Source organism: Ovis canadensis, chromosome 8 (genome assembly GCF_042477335.2).
Source record: "Ovis canadensis isolate MfBH-ARS-UI-01 breed Bighorn chromosome 8, ARS-UI_OviCan_v2, whole genome shotgun sequence".
Lineage (NCBI taxonomy): Eukaryota > Metazoa > Chordata > Mammalia > Artiodactyla > Bovidae > Ovis > Ovis canadensis.
The window spans coordinates 85,951,644-85,967,644 of NC_091252.1; the positions used below are offsets into that span (position 1 = coordinate 85,951,644).

Sequence of the window (16,001 nt, forward strand, 5' to 3'; positions counted from 1 at the left end):
ATGACTGGCCTGATGCCCCCCGATCTGATAAGGAACAAGAGACTTAAGACTGATAAGGAACAAGGTGAGAAACAAGAGCCTTAAGTTCAGTGGCTCAGTCGTGTCCGACTCTTTGCGACCCCATGGACTGCAAGCCCATCACCAACTCTCGGATGTTACTCAAACTCATGTCCATCGAGTCGGTGATGCCTTCCAATCATCTCATCCTCTGTCGTCCCCTTCTCCTACCGTCTTTAATCCTTCCCAGCATCAGGGTCTTTTCCAATGAGCCAGTTCTTCTTATCAGGTGGCCAAAGTATTGGCGTTTCAGCTTCAGCAACATGAACTAGGCGGTCTCCTATCACCACTGCAAGCTGGCGCAGCGCATAAGCAAGTGGGCCGGCGACTACACAGGGAAGCCGGGCTAGGGAGGGAGTGAGCTGTTAGGATGCCCCGCCCAGCCCCGGCGGCGCGGGGGTTCCTAGTGGTTACTGCTAGGAAACCTGGGGCGGGGCCTGAGGGCGGAGGGGCGGGCCAGGCAGTCCTGGCAGGAGCGGAGGTCCAGAGTGCAGCTGTGGGCTAGCGGGAGAGGAGCGCGGGTTCTGCCTTGGCAGCCTCGCACTCCTGAAAAATTGGGATCCAGGTGGCAAAGGGAGACATGGGTGGCTCCAAGACCAGTCTCGTTTTGCTTTCGATGGTCTTGTTCAGCGGAACGTCCCCGGTGAGTTCGGGGATGACCCTGCGCGGGGCGTGGCTGGGGAACGCGAGGAGGTTGGATGGGTTATGAGCCGGGAAGGGGATGGGGGCGGTGTCCGCGGGGTTTCTCGAAACTTTTCAAAGGGTGGCGCCGCCGCCCCCACCTCTTTCCCCTCCCTGGCCCATTTAGTCCTCGGAGGCTCCTCCCGGCTTCTTGCCGGCTCTCCGGGCCAGAACAGGGGTGACTTGGGTGAAGTAGTAATGCCGGGAATTTGGGAAGTGACGCTGGGAGAAGAGGGGGCCGGGACGCGGCAGGAAATAGGGTTGAAACCCCCCAAGGGTCCAGCCCGCCCCTGGGAAGTGGGAGCCCTGGAGCCGGGCCGTTTGGGACCAGTCGGCCATCCCGTGGAGAAGAGACCCAGACCCGCCCCGGAAAGCATACCCTCCAGCCCCGACCTGTGCAACAGAGACCCTTCTGTTCCCTCCATTTCCCAGCCCTTGAGGGACCAGCGCTCTTTCCCGGCCGTAAGTTATAAACGCAGAGCGGACCCGAGTGCCCAGGAGGCGGCGGCGGCGCACTCCAGGCATAAACGTGCTTGAGTGCTCTCTCGTGTCAGAGCGGTGGCTTCTGGCTCCACCCCCGGCCCCCGGGCTGTGCGTCACGGCTCCACCCCTGGCCCCGGGCTCCACCCCTGGCCCCGGGCTCCACCCCCAGCTCCCGGGCCTCACCCTCGACCCCGGGGCCGGTGCGAGTCTCTTCCTGAGCAGGGACCAGGTGCCCTGGCTCATTGGTCTAGATGCAGAAATTTTTTAGTAGAGAAGTGGCCTTGTTGGGCACTACGTCTATCCTTTAACCCAGCGAAACAGATGTCCTGCCTTTCACTTGACCTGCAGAGTCCAAGTTGAATATAAGCAGGTTTCCAAGTAGACGATTTCGTGGACCTGTCCCGGGTCAGCATTTCTGCTTGGTGGGGGTGGGGCGTGCGAGGGGCACGGGGTGGGGGGACTTCCACGCACTATATTGGCTCTAGCTTTCCTTTTCTGCAAAGTAGATGATGAGGTTATAACACTAAATGCAGCTCAACTTGACAGTAAATTCTTCAAAAATTTCCCTTCTTCAAAAATTTGAAAGGAAGGAAAATGTGCTACAAAAAACTTCGGTCTTAGACAAAGCCAGTAGCAGAACTGTTTATGATCCTGTTCATGCAGCTCCAGCTACTTCTACCCGGGTGTTTTATATCAGTGCAGGGGTTTGCCATGCAGTTATATTTCCTGTAGTAATAATATCAGCTGTTTTGCACCTTTATAGTATGACAAGAATTGAACTGCAAGACAGCATCATTGTCCAGTAGTTCCCAAAGGTGGTCTCAGCCATGTCCCAGATGACTCAGTATCTGAGAGGAGACACACCCAACAGTGGTACTTCCATCCCGTTATCCTACCTTGTGGCTGGGCAGAGGAGTGTTTTGAGAAGTGCTACTCTTTTGGAGGCCAGAGCGAAGGTGAAGGATATCAAAATGTCCAAGGAGAGGATAACTCTATCCACGGAGAGGATGTACTACAAGAAGGTAGTTTAGGGCGTATTTTCCATGGGATTTATGTAGATGAAAAAGATCCAAATAAAGAACAGCAATCATTTGTAAAAACAGAGATTAAGCTTCTGAAATTCAGGTGACAATGATTCTCACTGAACGTTGCATGCTATGAGATCTTCATCACAGAAATCTTCCTCCTATTTCCCTTGTGTGTATAAAAGATAGAGAAAACCCCAGGTGATATTGCCTTACATGAATTGGGAGAATCGTAAATAGTTTTCACAGCATTGCAAACTGTGTGTCTGTGTGTGTTTAGCCAGTCAGTCCTGTCTGACTCTTGCCACCCCATGGCCTGTAGCCCGCCAAGCTCTTCTGTCCGAGGAATTCTTCAGGCAAGAATAATGGAGTGGGTGGCCATTCCCTTCTCCAGGTGATCTTTCCGACCCAGGGATCAAACTCGAGTCTCCTGAATTGCAGGCAGATTCTTTACTGTCTGTGCCACCAGGGGAGCCTGCAGCACAAATTAGTAGAGGCCAATAATCTGCAGGCAATTTCTCAACAGGACCTGGTCCACAAGGTCAGATTGCCTGTGGAATGGATTACCTGGTCAGAAGAGAAGTCCTTCACAAAGACCCGGCTGCTCAGAGCTCTGCCATTGATGACAGCCTCAGGTTAAGAGTACAGATAGCCGCTCTCCAGAATCTTGTTCCCCATGGACTCTCACTGTGTGGGGGACAATGAAAACGTGGGATCGATGGATGGCTCATGAATGTTTGGTTAAGAATGAGGTCTCCACATTTCCCTGGTGATCCAGTCACTAAGTTTCCACACTCCCAGTGAAGGGGCCTGGTTTAATCCTTGGTCGGGGAACTGGATCCCGCACGCTACAACTAAGAAGTCAGCATGTTGCAACTAAGAGTCTTCATGCTGCAGAAAGATCCCAAGTGCCACAACTAAGACCTAATACAACCAAAAAAAAAAGATATTAAAAAAATAATTTATTTTAGTTCCGCAGTGCTAGTGATGTGTGGGCCTTCAGAGTGATAGTGTAGGAGTTCATAGCTCTGGGTCAAACACCCTACACGGATGTCGACTCTTTAGACATATGAAAGAAGGTTATCAAATATTCCAGCTTATCAACTGTCCTGATGAACCATTTACTGTGATGCCTTGTGCTGGGCCTTAGATTCGGAGGAGAAGCCCAGTTCCAGCAGCTGGCCCAGTGTCTCACAGGGTTTCATGAAGCCTTGGGGTCCTGTGTCTGACTGTCCTCTCACAGTCCCCCAGCGTCAGGGGGAAGGTGCCTGCTGAGGCCCCCTTGGAGCCAGGCAGCCACATACATCACCCAGCACCGCAGAAGCACATTGTCTTCCAGAACACTGTGCCTTAGGAATGCCATAGCATCTGAACTTTCTAAGACAGACTTAGTGATATGGAATATTTTCTAGATATCACTTTCATTAGGTTGATCTGAAAATGTTTGTATACATTTTTTGACCAAGAAATTTTTAAACAGTATTATAAAATAAATAGTTTTTAAAATTGTTCCAACACAAATACTTGGACTAGCTTAGTGCCAAGTGCTTTTTAGTTTTTACTTCATCAAAGTAATGTAGTTGATTCACCCTTGAATGTGCCGGACTTAGTTGCTCAGTTGTGTCCAACTATTTGCAACCCCATGGACTATACAGTGCGTGGAATTCTCCAGGGCTGAATACTGGAATGGGTAGCCTTTCCCTTCTCTAGGGGATCTTCCCCACCCAGGGATTGAACCCAGGTCTTCCACATTGCAGGTGGATTCTGTACCATCTAAGGCACCAGGGAAGCTCAAGAATACTGGAGTGGGTAGCCTCCCCATTTTCCAAAGGATCTTTCTGACCCAGGAATTGAACTGGGGTCTCCTGCATTGCAGGTGGATTCATTACCTGCTGAGCCACCAGGGAAACCCTTAAGTTTCTTTCTTCTTCTTCTTCTTTTTAAAATATTTGTCACCAGGTTGGGAATAATTTGTCTATAAGATAAAATACTTTGTCTTAGGAAAAGAAAAATGAAAAAATGCTGTTGCCTTGTACAGGAAAAGGCAGTGTTGGAGGAAGAAAACTTAAAAGCTAGAAGGAAAAAAAAGAGAAAAATACAATAGAAACAGAAACTACTATTTCATGAAAAATTGCATTTTTAATTTTTTTTTAATAAAGAGGAGTTCTGCCTTCTTACTTTGGGGAAAGTAGGAGAGGAATTCACTGAAACATCTTAAATTTGGCAGATCCTGGCATATGGCACCCCGCTCCAGTACTCTTGCCTGGAAAATCCCATGGACGGAGGAGCCTGGTAGGCTGCAGTCCATGGGGTCGCTGAGAGTCAGACACGACTGGAGGACTTCACTTTCACTTTTCACTTTCATGCATTGAAGAAGCACATGAAGGAGCCTGGTGGGCTGCCGTCTATGGGGTCGTAGAGTCGGACCTGACTGAAGCGACTTAGAAGCAGCAGCAGCAGTAGCAGCAGCAGTTCTCAGAGGCAGAAGTGGATTTGGGGCAGGTCAATAGTAAACAATGGTGATTTGATTTATTTTTACTTTCTGGAAAAGGAGGATAAGACAATTCCAGAAGGTGCAGTCATGGTTTAAGGTTAAGAATCCCTTTTATTGCACCTAGAACAGTGCTATGCACAGAATGGGTGCCCGAGTTGTGTTTCGTTAAAAAAAAAAAAAAAGTAAACAAATTTTGTGCTTATCTTCAAGGTTGGCTTAAGTATAAAATAGATTTTTTAAAACACTTGAAAAATTGAAGAATTCAATTATTAAAAAAAAAATTACATATGCATCATGAAGAAGGCACTCAATGCCTAGCTACTGATCAGCGCCTCCCTGGATTCAAAGCTCCTCCCAGACAGCTCAGGCTATTACTAATTGAAGCTGGTTATGACCCAGATCCTACCACTGGTGAAGTTAACAAGTGGTGGAAAAGGACAAGATGGTTGGTCCAGGAGCCCTGGGAAAATAGTGACCTAATGTCCTCAGACTGCCTCCAAGTTTCCAGGTTAGAAAGGGGGCAGAGGTGGCTGCTGCAGGGCACATCAGCCTATCAGGTGGCTGTCTTGTGTGCAGTCAGGTTGGTTGGCACAAGGCGAATGTTTGAGCACCACCAAGCTTATGGTTTCAACCAGTCTGGGGGTCTGCTGCTTGCAGTTTTTATGTGCTGGGCGTCTGCTTCCTGTAGAAACAACTTGAGGCTTGTGTCAGCTCTTTGTTGTCTTTCAGGGAACTGGGAATTTCATGACACTGCTATGTGGCTGCTCACAGTCTAAATTGTTACGTTTCCCAACCTAAGGAGTATTTCTTTCTCCGTCTTCACATGTTCTAATCCTTAACTCTTAAACCACCATTTGAGACTCACAGGAGGCCTGGCTGACTAAAACTTTTCTACAAGCAAGAGGCAGACAGGGACCATGGGGGCTGGTCTTTCCCACTAAGGCACCCTAGGGCCCTTTTGGTTACAAGACCATTTATTACCCATTTTTCCATGATCCCAAGAAGCTGAGGGCCTCCAACAGCTTCCTGTCTCTTGAAGAAAGTCTAAACATGCCCTCTCTCAACTGGCATCTTATCCCTCTGTCTGATAACTCACCCAACAAAACCCCCCGACCTGGCCCCCAGGACCTAACTTAGGAGGGACGGGAACAGGGTTTCCCAGAGTGTGACACAGGGCTCGAGGGTGAGGCTGGGCATCCCCACTTCTACCCTTTGGTCCCACATTCATAGTGTCTAGGAATTGGGACAGCAGCAGCCTATAATGGTTATTGATTAAGGTAGGAGTTGACAGACTTTTTTCAACAGAAGAAAGTGAATCTCAAGTTCTTTTTAGGCAATTTGGTATCTGTATCTGGGTGCAAAAGGAGCTTCTGCGTTTGTGGAGCAGCAGGAGCCAAATATAATGTGTACATCAACTGAGAACCAGACTTGTCCACTGTCCTGGTTTCTGACCCCAGTAATGAGTGATCCATTCCCTAGAGAATCATCCAAGAGCTGCCTCAGTTGTCTGTTTATGAACCAGAAATGTACCCTGTCCTGCCTTGTAGCTTCTGGTGGTGGGACTGTGATAGGAGTGTGGATCTGGCTGTTATGGGCTAATGCACCCCCTCTGCTGTAGACTGGCTTCCTTGGCTCAAGGATCCGTAGGGGACACTGCATGAAGTCACAGATGTGATCAGGGGATAGTGGCCCTGTATCAATTCTGGTGTCAGGCCTAGGTCCCCTGCTGGTACATCTTATTTGTTCCCTGTGGCCCTGGTTATGCCAAGCCACATAATCACTTCTATCCTATGATGGCTGGCCTATCTGAACTAATGGTTAGGAGTTGGTGAACCCAGATCATGATGGGCAAGTCTGACATTCCATGACCAGAGGCCTCATCTCTGCCAGGCCCCAGGACCATACCAGGAGCCACGCTGAATGGTATGGGCTTTCTCACTGCAAGTGGTGTGTCCTTTCTTCAGGACACTAGGAGTCTGTTGTGAGCCTCCAAGTAAAATGCCACATACACCATGTAGCACCTTTCTGAACACAGATAGCTATGACGTCACCGGTTCTGTTGGGTCATCTGCCCAAGAAGCAGGTCCAGCCACACTCATCATTCATCAATTGTGACTGCTTTTGTGCCAGGACAGCAGTTGCAGCAGAGACTTAGGGTCTGTGAAGCCTGAAATGTTTCATATGTACCATTAGAGGGAACCTAGGACCTCAGTGGTAATTCAGTGGAGATGAGATAGGGACCACAGCTCTGCAGGCGTAGGGAGACTGTAGGTTGGTACTCATTTCCATGATTTCCTCCAGGAGATAATGTTGTTTACACGTAGTATCAGGGGATGGGGAGTCAGGGTCAGAAGAGTGAATGTGGAATTCACGACGATGGTACCCTCACCCATGGTAGTTTACTAACAACACAGACTGTCCATTCATGTCAGAAGTCCAGGACATGTGCAATGGGCACTGAGTGGATCTGTGGACCCAGAGATAAGCACTGTAAGCAGGACCTGGGACAGGTGTGTATTAATTGCCTGGTCCTCGGAGCATCACCTCACAGCACGGGGGCCATGATCATGCTACAGTCCTGTGCATGGTGTTAGCAACACCCTGGGTCCCATATGAATGTGGGAGTAGTTTCTCCTTCTGCAGTTCCAGTTCAGTTCAGTCACTCAGTGGTGTCCAAATCTTTGCGACCCCATGGACTGCAGCATGCCAGGCTTCCCTGTCCATCACCAACTCCCAGAGCTTACTCAAACTCATGTCCATCGTGTCGGTGATGCCATCCAGCCATCTCATTCTCTGTCGTCCCCTTCTCCTCTGGCCTTCAATCCTTCCCAGCATCAGGGTCTTTTCCAATGAGTCAGTTCTTCGCATCAGGTGGCCAAAGTGTTGGACTTACTTACCCCAGTAAATAACCATGTGGCTCATCGGGAGAGAATGGAAGGACTTCTGCACTTGCTGTGGTGATGAAAGGGCCCTCCTCACTGGGATGTGGCTTCTTTCTCTGGTGATGCCTTCTGAGAAGTGGCTCAGTCCTGGGAATTTTGGTAGGGTGTTTGGGAGGGATGGCCGCTTTCCGCCTGCTGATCATCCGGTCTTGTGTTTGTCTCTCCCTGGTTTCTGTCTCTCAATCAAGCAGTTTTCCTCCAGGTTCACTGGCCATCTCTCTGCCTCTAGATCACCCTGTGCTCTGAGCCAGCATTGTGCTCTTGGCAGTCAGGCTGGCATTGGGACTCTCTAGTCACTTTCAGCTTCCCTGATAGCTCAGTTGGTAAAGAATCCGCCTGCAACACAGGAGACCCCAGTTTGATTCCTGGGTCGGGAAGATCTGCTGGCGAAGTGGTAGGCTACCCACTCCAGTATTCTTGGTCTTCCCTTGTGTCTCAGCTGGTAAAGAATCCACCTGCAATGCAGGAGACCTGGGTTCGATCCCTGAATTGGGAAGATCCTCTGGAGAAGGGAAAGGCTACCGACCACAGTATTCTGGCCTGGAGAATATATAGTCCATGGGGGTCACAAGTGTCAGACATGACTGAGCGACTTTCACTAATCAGTTTGACTGTTGTACGAACTTTGCTCCTGACATACAACACTCCACCTGGAATCTGATCTTTCCCCATTTTCCATCCCTGTTCCAGTCGGAAGCCCACAGGTACACAGTCTCCTATCACTATCCCTGATTTCCACAAAAGTCAACCGTGAGCTATTGGAGATGGTTCCCATCCACGCTTTCCTCTCTAGCTCCATAGACTCCATCAGGCTTTCCCATGGTGCCTGGTGGCCTTTCCTGCCCTTTCATACCGTGTCTGCCCTGGCAGATTCACTTCCCTGAGCCTTTAATCCCCTCCTCTACCACCTGCCTCGGAAGTTCTGGACTTTCTCTTTCATGCCATGTGGGCCAGGCCTTTCTCCAGGCTTCCAAGACCCATCCTAATGGGAGCTCAGCAGCGTCTCCCCAGCGTTGCTAAGTCCTGTGACCCGTAATTATTAACTCTTCCTTCTCCAACAGGGGGTTCTGTGTTCAGCCGTCACCTGTTTGCCCCTCTCCCTGTGATCCTGCTTCCTCCGGGGCATCCCCACAGGCTCCCCATCTCTCACAGGACCCGGGGTTAGATTCTGACAGTCCTCTGTCATCTAGGCTTTTCCTGCAGAGCAGCCTGGCACGTCTCTGCAAAGGTTATGATGCTGGGAACGGACCTGGTGGACAAGGGGACACAGCCAGGATGTGTGAAATTTGCCAGGCAGGCCACTCCTCCTTCTCCACAAAGAGAGGAGGGGCACTGGCTGTATGGTGTGGGTTGTGGGTTGTTATTGCTCTGTCAGCCCGCTTGCACTTTACTCCGCTCTCACATAACTGGGGGAAGGGGCCTCAGGGTCTTTTTTCCCCAACCTCACCCTCACTGTGTTTTGCCTTCACAGATGCTCATTTTCTTTCCTATAATTTCACCATTGATCCTCGGCCCAGAGATGATCAGCCATGGTGTGAGGTTCAAGGAGAAGTTGATCAAAAGGTCTTTCTCTCCTATGACTGTGGTAGAGCTAAGGTCAAGTACCTTAGTCCACTGGGAGAGGAACTGAAAAGTATGAGCACCTGGGAAACACAGACTGTCACACTCAGAGACACCTGAAACTTGCTCAAGGGTCAAATGCCTGACGTTACACCAGAGAAACAGACAAGGGTGAGTTAGAAAATCCAAATGCAGGAGCAGTAGACTGGGGGCTTAGCTGCATCCGCTGTTTTCAGGTTAAAAAAAAAATTGGATATTGTCCTTCCCTAGTAGTCCAGTGGAAAGAGCAGCTGTTGCAGGAGAGACCAGGACCAGATTAGCTGGACCCAGGGGAGGTGGACCTAGGTGGGGCAAAGAATCTGTTAAGTGCAGAGGCTGAGCTCTGTCTTTTCCTCGGTAGGGTCAGGACCTCTGACCCTGCAGGCCAGGATGACATGCTGGCGTGAAAGCAATGGACACACCAGTGTATCCTGGGAGTTTGGCTTCAATGGACAACTGTGCCTCCTCTTTGATTCGAAGAATGGATCCTGGACAATGGTTCATCCCGGAGGGAGACAGATGAACGAGAAATGGGAGAACGACAGGGCTGTGACAGACTTCTTCAGGACGGTCTCCATGGGAGACTGTCAGGCCTGGCTTCAGGATTTTATGGTGAGCTGGGAGCAAATGTTGAAGACCTCGGGTAAGTGAGAAGAGTAGGAGAAAGTGGTAGTTCTCTCATGGTGACATGGACCCACCCCTGTGTGTGTGTGTGTGTGTGTGTGTGTGTGTGTGTGTGTGTGTGTGTGTGAAATGACTCGTCAAAGGTGAGCTGTCCTGGGAGAACAATGGCCCGGTGATGCTCTGTCACCCTCCTTCCTCTTCCACCTCCTGACATCTCTCCTCACAGCACAGGCCTTTGTACAATTGAACATGGATTTTCACTGATCCTAAACATGAGAGCATCTCTATGATTCCAGGCTCCTTCTTACTATTCCCTCTTTCCAGAAACTTCTTTTAAATGTCACCAGTCCTCCTGGAAATCTGTCAATACCGCCTCTGCTGTCAGCTCCTGAGGACTCCATCCTGATGTCACCATCTCTGATGTCACAGCAGGACTGAGTGACTCTTTTGGAAATCTTGCTTCCCCATTAGCTGTCAAGAGTCCCATGGGGACTGGGCTCCTCCCTCCCTCCCATCTTGCCTGAGGACCTGTCACAAGGGCCTCCACGTGTGGGTGCAACCAGGCTGCATAGTAGGGGTACCTGGGTCATGGGGGCTGAGGCGGCATCTGCCGAGTTTGGGGTCTGGACAAGGGCTTCACCCTTATTCTCCTTGCAGCATCACCGACCACGGGCCCCCCTACAGTGCAGCCCACGGCCACAGCCAGCAAGCACACCACCTGGATCCTCCCCAGTTTCATCATAACTGTCTTCCTGTGTTGAGTCCTTTTCAGGAGCAGGTACTGAGGGCAGAATTCAGAGGGAAGGCAGGGGCACAGGGCCTGGTGTGAGGCCAGGGAAGGTGAATCCCAGCCAACCCCTGCCCCTCACTGAACCTCCTCACCCTGGAAATGAGCAGGTGAATAAGACCCCATATCACCAAGAGCAATAATTGCAGACCTAACTCCAAAGGCCCGTTCTCACAGGAGTGGCGTGAATCAAGCAGGCAAGGCAGGAGACCTATAGCAGAGACTGTGGGAAGGGCTGAGGCCAGGCCTGTGCTCCTGGAACAGCAGTAGGTCTGACTCAGTGTGGCCTAAACGACCCCAGCCTCCTGGGGACCCAGAGCCTCCATCACTGAGCGGCCCTGCCTTGAGCAGAGGTGCCTGCGCATGGGTGGGTCTGAGCTGGGGTGGAGGTGCATAGTGGGGAGGGACCAGGAAGAGATGGGAGGCAGGGACTCTGGTTCTGAGAGCTGTCAGCTGCTGGCTCAGAGGCTTGACGGGAGCGAAGGAAGGAGGTTTCCGTGCAGCCCCCCATGTCTGTCAGGAAGCAAGGCCCCTCCTTTGGGGACCTGCTCCCTGGTCCTTTAGGCCCACCTTGGGGAGGATCTGGACCTGAGTAAAGGGAGCAGATTGATTCCTCACTGGCTCCAGTCCTGAGCCTGAGCAGGGGGTGTCAGGGCCTGGGGTGACTCTGTGATGCAGGAAGGAAGGAGGAGGTGACAAGAAGCTGCTGGGCCTGGGGTGGGGGTGGAGGACACAGGAGCCCCTCAGTGAGGGTGGGGCTGGGGGGGCTGGGTAGCAGCCGCCCCACGAAAGTGACAGGAGTTCCTCAGCCCCCTGGACCAAGGCCTCTTTCTTTTCTGCAGGAGACGGTGCTCCCAGGAAGTGCGGCAGGTGCTCTGTCTGCCTTTCTCCTGCTCTTCACTTTATATCCAGGAGGTCAGACCCCAGTAATCCTGAGTGTTTTCCGGTTACGATGTCATAGTAGGCACATCATCTCATGGGCTTTATCACATTTGACGAAATCCTACTCAGGACTTTAAAAAAAACCAGAAACAATTTACTATGCCACTTTTTCCTGGTGCTAAGTGATGGGATTTCGACACTGAAATGTTCAAGTACTTGAAGAAATATCCACAAGCAGGACATTTTTCATCGTATTCTAGTTTGTGGATAATTAGACTCTGCCTTGTGACCTCGTTCTTGCAAATGATATTGCAAGAAAAATATCATCAGCTATTACAGGACTCAGGGATTCTTTCTGTGTCTGGAGTAATCACCTCAGCCTATTTTCAATAGAAGAAAGTTTTATTTATGACTATTTCCCTTAATAATTTATTATGCTGAAAGTGAAAGTATTAGTCACTCAGTCGTGTCCGACTCTTTGTGACCCCCTGGACTATAGTTCGCCAGGCTCCTCTGTCCATGGGATTCTCCAGGCAAGAACACTGAAGTGGGTTGCTGTTTCCTTCTCCAGGGGACCTCTCTAACTCAGGGATTGAACCCGCGTCTCCTGTGTCTCTTGCGATGACAGGCGGATTCTTTACCATCTGAGCCACCGGGGAAGCCTGTTTATTATGCTAGTGCTATTTAAATCTGCATCTCAGGACTCCAGAAAACTTGAAGTATGTAAGAGTTTTGTTTTCTAACCCATGAGAGAGGCCGTGATGTCTCACCATTTCTCCATCTTATGGGATTCAGTGCACCTGGTGATACGGAGGAAACAGGGTCTGAGAGGACACACGCAGCTCTGCTCACAGCAGCTGGAACCTAGAAGCCACCTAAACATCCACCCACAGGTGAATGGACAAAGAAGATGTGGGACATATACACAGGGCAATACTACTCAGCCGTCAAAAAGAAAGAAATAATGCCATATGTAGCAACATGCATGGCCCTGGAGATTGTCATATTGAACAACATAAGTCAGACAGGGAAACGGAAGCACCTGTTGACATCCTTTATACTCAGAATCAAAAAAGTCATGATACAAGTGCTCTTACTTACAAAACAGAAAGAGACTCACAGACTTAGAGAATGAATTTATGGTTGCCAGCGGGAAAGGATGAGGGGAAAGGAATAGTTAGTGAGTCTGGGATCAACATATACACACTGATTTATTTAAAATGGATAACCAGCAAGGACCTACTGTATAGCACATAGAGCTCTGCTCAATGTTATGTGGCAGCCTGGGTGGGGATGGGAAGGGAGCTGGGGAAGAAGAGATGCATGTATGGAAGTGAAAGTGAAAGAAGGTTAGTTACACAGTCATGTCCGACTCTTTGGGATCCCATGGACTGTCAGCTGCCAGCTCCTCTGTTCATGGAAATCTCCAGGCAAGGGAGTACTGGAATGGGTTGCCATTTTCTTCTCCAGGGGATCTTCACTACCCGGGGATCGAACCTGGGTCTCTTGCATTGCAGGCAAATTCTTTAGCAACTGAGCCACCAGAGAAGATAGAGACATGTAAGTAAGTAAGTGTTAGTCACTCAGTCATGCCCGACTCTTTGTAACCCCATGGACTGCAGCCCACCAGACTCCTCTGTCTATGAGATTTTCTAGGCAAGGATACTGGAGTGGGTTGCCATTTCCTTCTCCAGGGAATTTTCCCCACCCAGGGATTGAATCTGGGTTTCCTGCACTGCAGGCAGATTCTTTACTGACTGAGCTACAAGGGAAGCCCTGTATGTGTGTTAAATCCCTAGCCTAGCTTCTTAGTGCTGTTCATTCAGGACGCCTGCACTCCTCTCTGGGTGTATATTTCCACCTTGCTTCCATCTTAAATAAACAATTTCTGTATGTCTCCAGTAATAACTTTGGTATCTGTTTTTACAGCTTTTGCCTCCTTGAAACATTCTTGCTTTCAAAGATGGTAAGAGCCAAGGGAACTTTGCATCTCGCCCCTGGTGTTTCAGTTCAGTCAGTTCAGTTCAATCGCTAGTCGTGTCCGACTCTTTGCAACCCCATGAATCGCAGTTCACCAGGCCTCCCTGTCCATCCCCAACTCCCGGGGTTCACTCAGACTCACGTCCGTCGAGTCCGTGATGCCATCCAGCCATCTCATCCTCGGTCGTCCCCTTCTCCTCCTGCCCCCAATCCCTCCCAGCATCAGAGCCTTTTCAAATGAGTCAACTCTTCACATGAGGTGGCCAAATGGAGCTTCAGCTTTAGCATCATTCCTTCCAAAGAAATCCCAGGGTTGATCTCCTTCAGAATGGACTGGTTGGATCTCCTTGCAGTCCAAGGGACTCTCAAGAGTCTTCTCCAACACCACAGTTCAAAAGCATCAATTCTTCGGCGCTCAGCCTTCTTCACAGTCCAACTCTCACATCCATACATGACCACAGGGAATAGTGTCTAGAATTCCTCATTTTACACCAAGCTCCCCAGGTTCAGTTCCTGGGCAGGAAACTAAGATCCCTATTTAGCACCGCTCACTGCGTTCCCTCTAGATCAATATTAAGGAAATATACACCTTATATTACTATACCTTATATTAAGGTGTAAATATGCACCTTAAATATACAGGTAGAGGGGCTTCACAATTTTGTCATGGGAGAATTTGCCTCTGCCAAGAGTTTAAAAAAAAGAGAAAGTCCTTCCAAAGTTAACCCGGGTCCTTCCCTTTCTAGGCCCTTTAATGGCTATTGTTGTTCTTTCCTTTCTAGTCCTTGTTTATTTAAACTTTTGATTGACTTTGTGTCTGTAGGATCTACCAGTTTGAAATAACACTCCTGGTGGCTCAAGGAATATAGCCCGTTCCAGTGGAGGGTGGCCCCGATCCATGTAGGTCCTTGTGAGGGACTTCTGCACCTTGAGGGGAGGCTCAGTTCAGTGGTCCCTGTCCAGCAGGGAAAAGTTTTGATAGAAGAAAGCTTTGGCCCCTTAACTGTTAAAAATAAAGTTGTAGAACCCCTCAGTAGGTAATGAGACAGGCTGGGACAGTTTGCTGCAGTGAGTGTACCGGGACAAAAGTCACATCAAGCATCAAAATACAAAGAAATTATAAGGGGCTAAAATAATTGCATGCATGTGCAGTTGGGAAAAATGATCAAACACAAGATACAAATAGACCAAAAACCCAAGGGGATTTCAGAGCAGCCAGGAGCAAAAGCAGAGTACTGGTCATGATCCCTGCATACAGCACCACCAAGGGCGAACAAACCACCCAGGTCACCCCTCTGGCCTGGACTCAGGACCTGCCCCCACCCTCATCTCATATGCGGGACCAGCTCCCCCACCCTCTGGAGCCAGCAAGGGAACATGTTCCTTGTTTTTGCTCCTTCATGAGTCCCAGTAAAGCTTTTTTCCCCCCTGAATTTGTGTCTGGCCTTTTACCAACTTCTATTGATCAAGTCCAGGAGCCCTAGTCGGGGCTAGGGAGGGCTTTTGCTGAAGGTCAGGATGCTGCTCGGATATGGTGTCTCCAGTGGGCTTCCAGCAGAAACAGGGGTTGAACATATGCAGATTCCAGGTGGGGATGTGCCGTGTCAGGAACAAAGCAGGCACAATGGTTGATGTGAGTAGAGAGATGGGACGGTTCCCAGGTCCTGACTGCAGAGTATGACGCTGGTTCAGAGCACAGGGTGATCCTAGAGGCAAATACCTGGATGGGCGGCCAACCTGGACACAAACTGCATGACTGAAAGGAATGAGACAGGGAATGCCCTGGGGCTCCACTGGTTAGGACTCCGGGTTTCACTGACAGGTGCCCAGTTTGATCACTGGTCAGGGAGCTAAGATCCCAAAAGCCAGGCAGCCGACCAAGAAACAAAAAACCCAAGAAACGAAAAGAAAATAGAACACAAGCTGGATGATCAGGACGCTGAAAACAGCCATGGCAACAGCTTGTCTGGATACTTTGCCCAGTTTCTAGAACTGAGTCAGTTATCAGAACCGAGAAGCCGTTACCTGAGAGAGATGCAGTTTCCAGCAGGCGGGCCCTCATCACCATGGCAAGCACAGTGCAGCAGTCCTCTGGCCTTCCCCATCCCCGGGAGCCACGTGGCCATTGACTCAGGTAAGTGCCCACTGGGAAGCAGAAGCCACCCCACATTCATATGGACCCCGTGTGACTCACATCATGTCCAGGTATCTGAAGCATCATCACGGCCCCGCTGTTATTAATGTGATGCATGAGATGCAGGGTACTGAGTACATAACCGTCCTGCATCCTGCTTACAGGGGTCTCATGGTGTGTGAAGACCCACACAGTGGTTATTTCACATTCTCCAGATTTGAACCAGTGATGGAAAAGTCTCTGTAGTTAGGAATGGGGTGAAGGCTGCCATAGTTGAGAAGTACGAGTACATTCTCATATTGCCTTTCCTTTG

At 49.8% G+C, this 16,001-nt stretch overlaps 1 protein-coding gene and 2 pseudogenes across 1 annotated transcript; 2 read left to right on the plus strand and 1 right to left on the minus strand.

Annotated features, from left to right (window-relative positions):
- Nucleotides 1–13,479, plus strand: LOC138444678 (UL16-binding protein 1-like). The gene is made up of 6 exons (XM_069597999.1): nt 1–64; nt 545–700; nt 9,154–9,351; nt 9,643–9,924; nt 10,563–10,683; nt 11,535–13,479. The coding sequence occupies exons 1-5, from the start codon at nt 1–3 to the stop codon at nt 10,664–10,666; spliced, it is 804 nt and encodes a 267-aa protein (XP_069454100.1). The 3' UTR covers nt 10,667–10,683; nt 11,535–13,479.
- Nucleotides 763–3,475, plus strand: LOC138445162 (tyrosine-protein kinase RYK-like; annotated as a pseudogene).
- Nucleotides 13,040–16,001, minus strand: part of LOC138444966 (UL16-binding protein 1-like) — a 17,629-nt pseudogene continuing 14,667 nt past the window's right edge.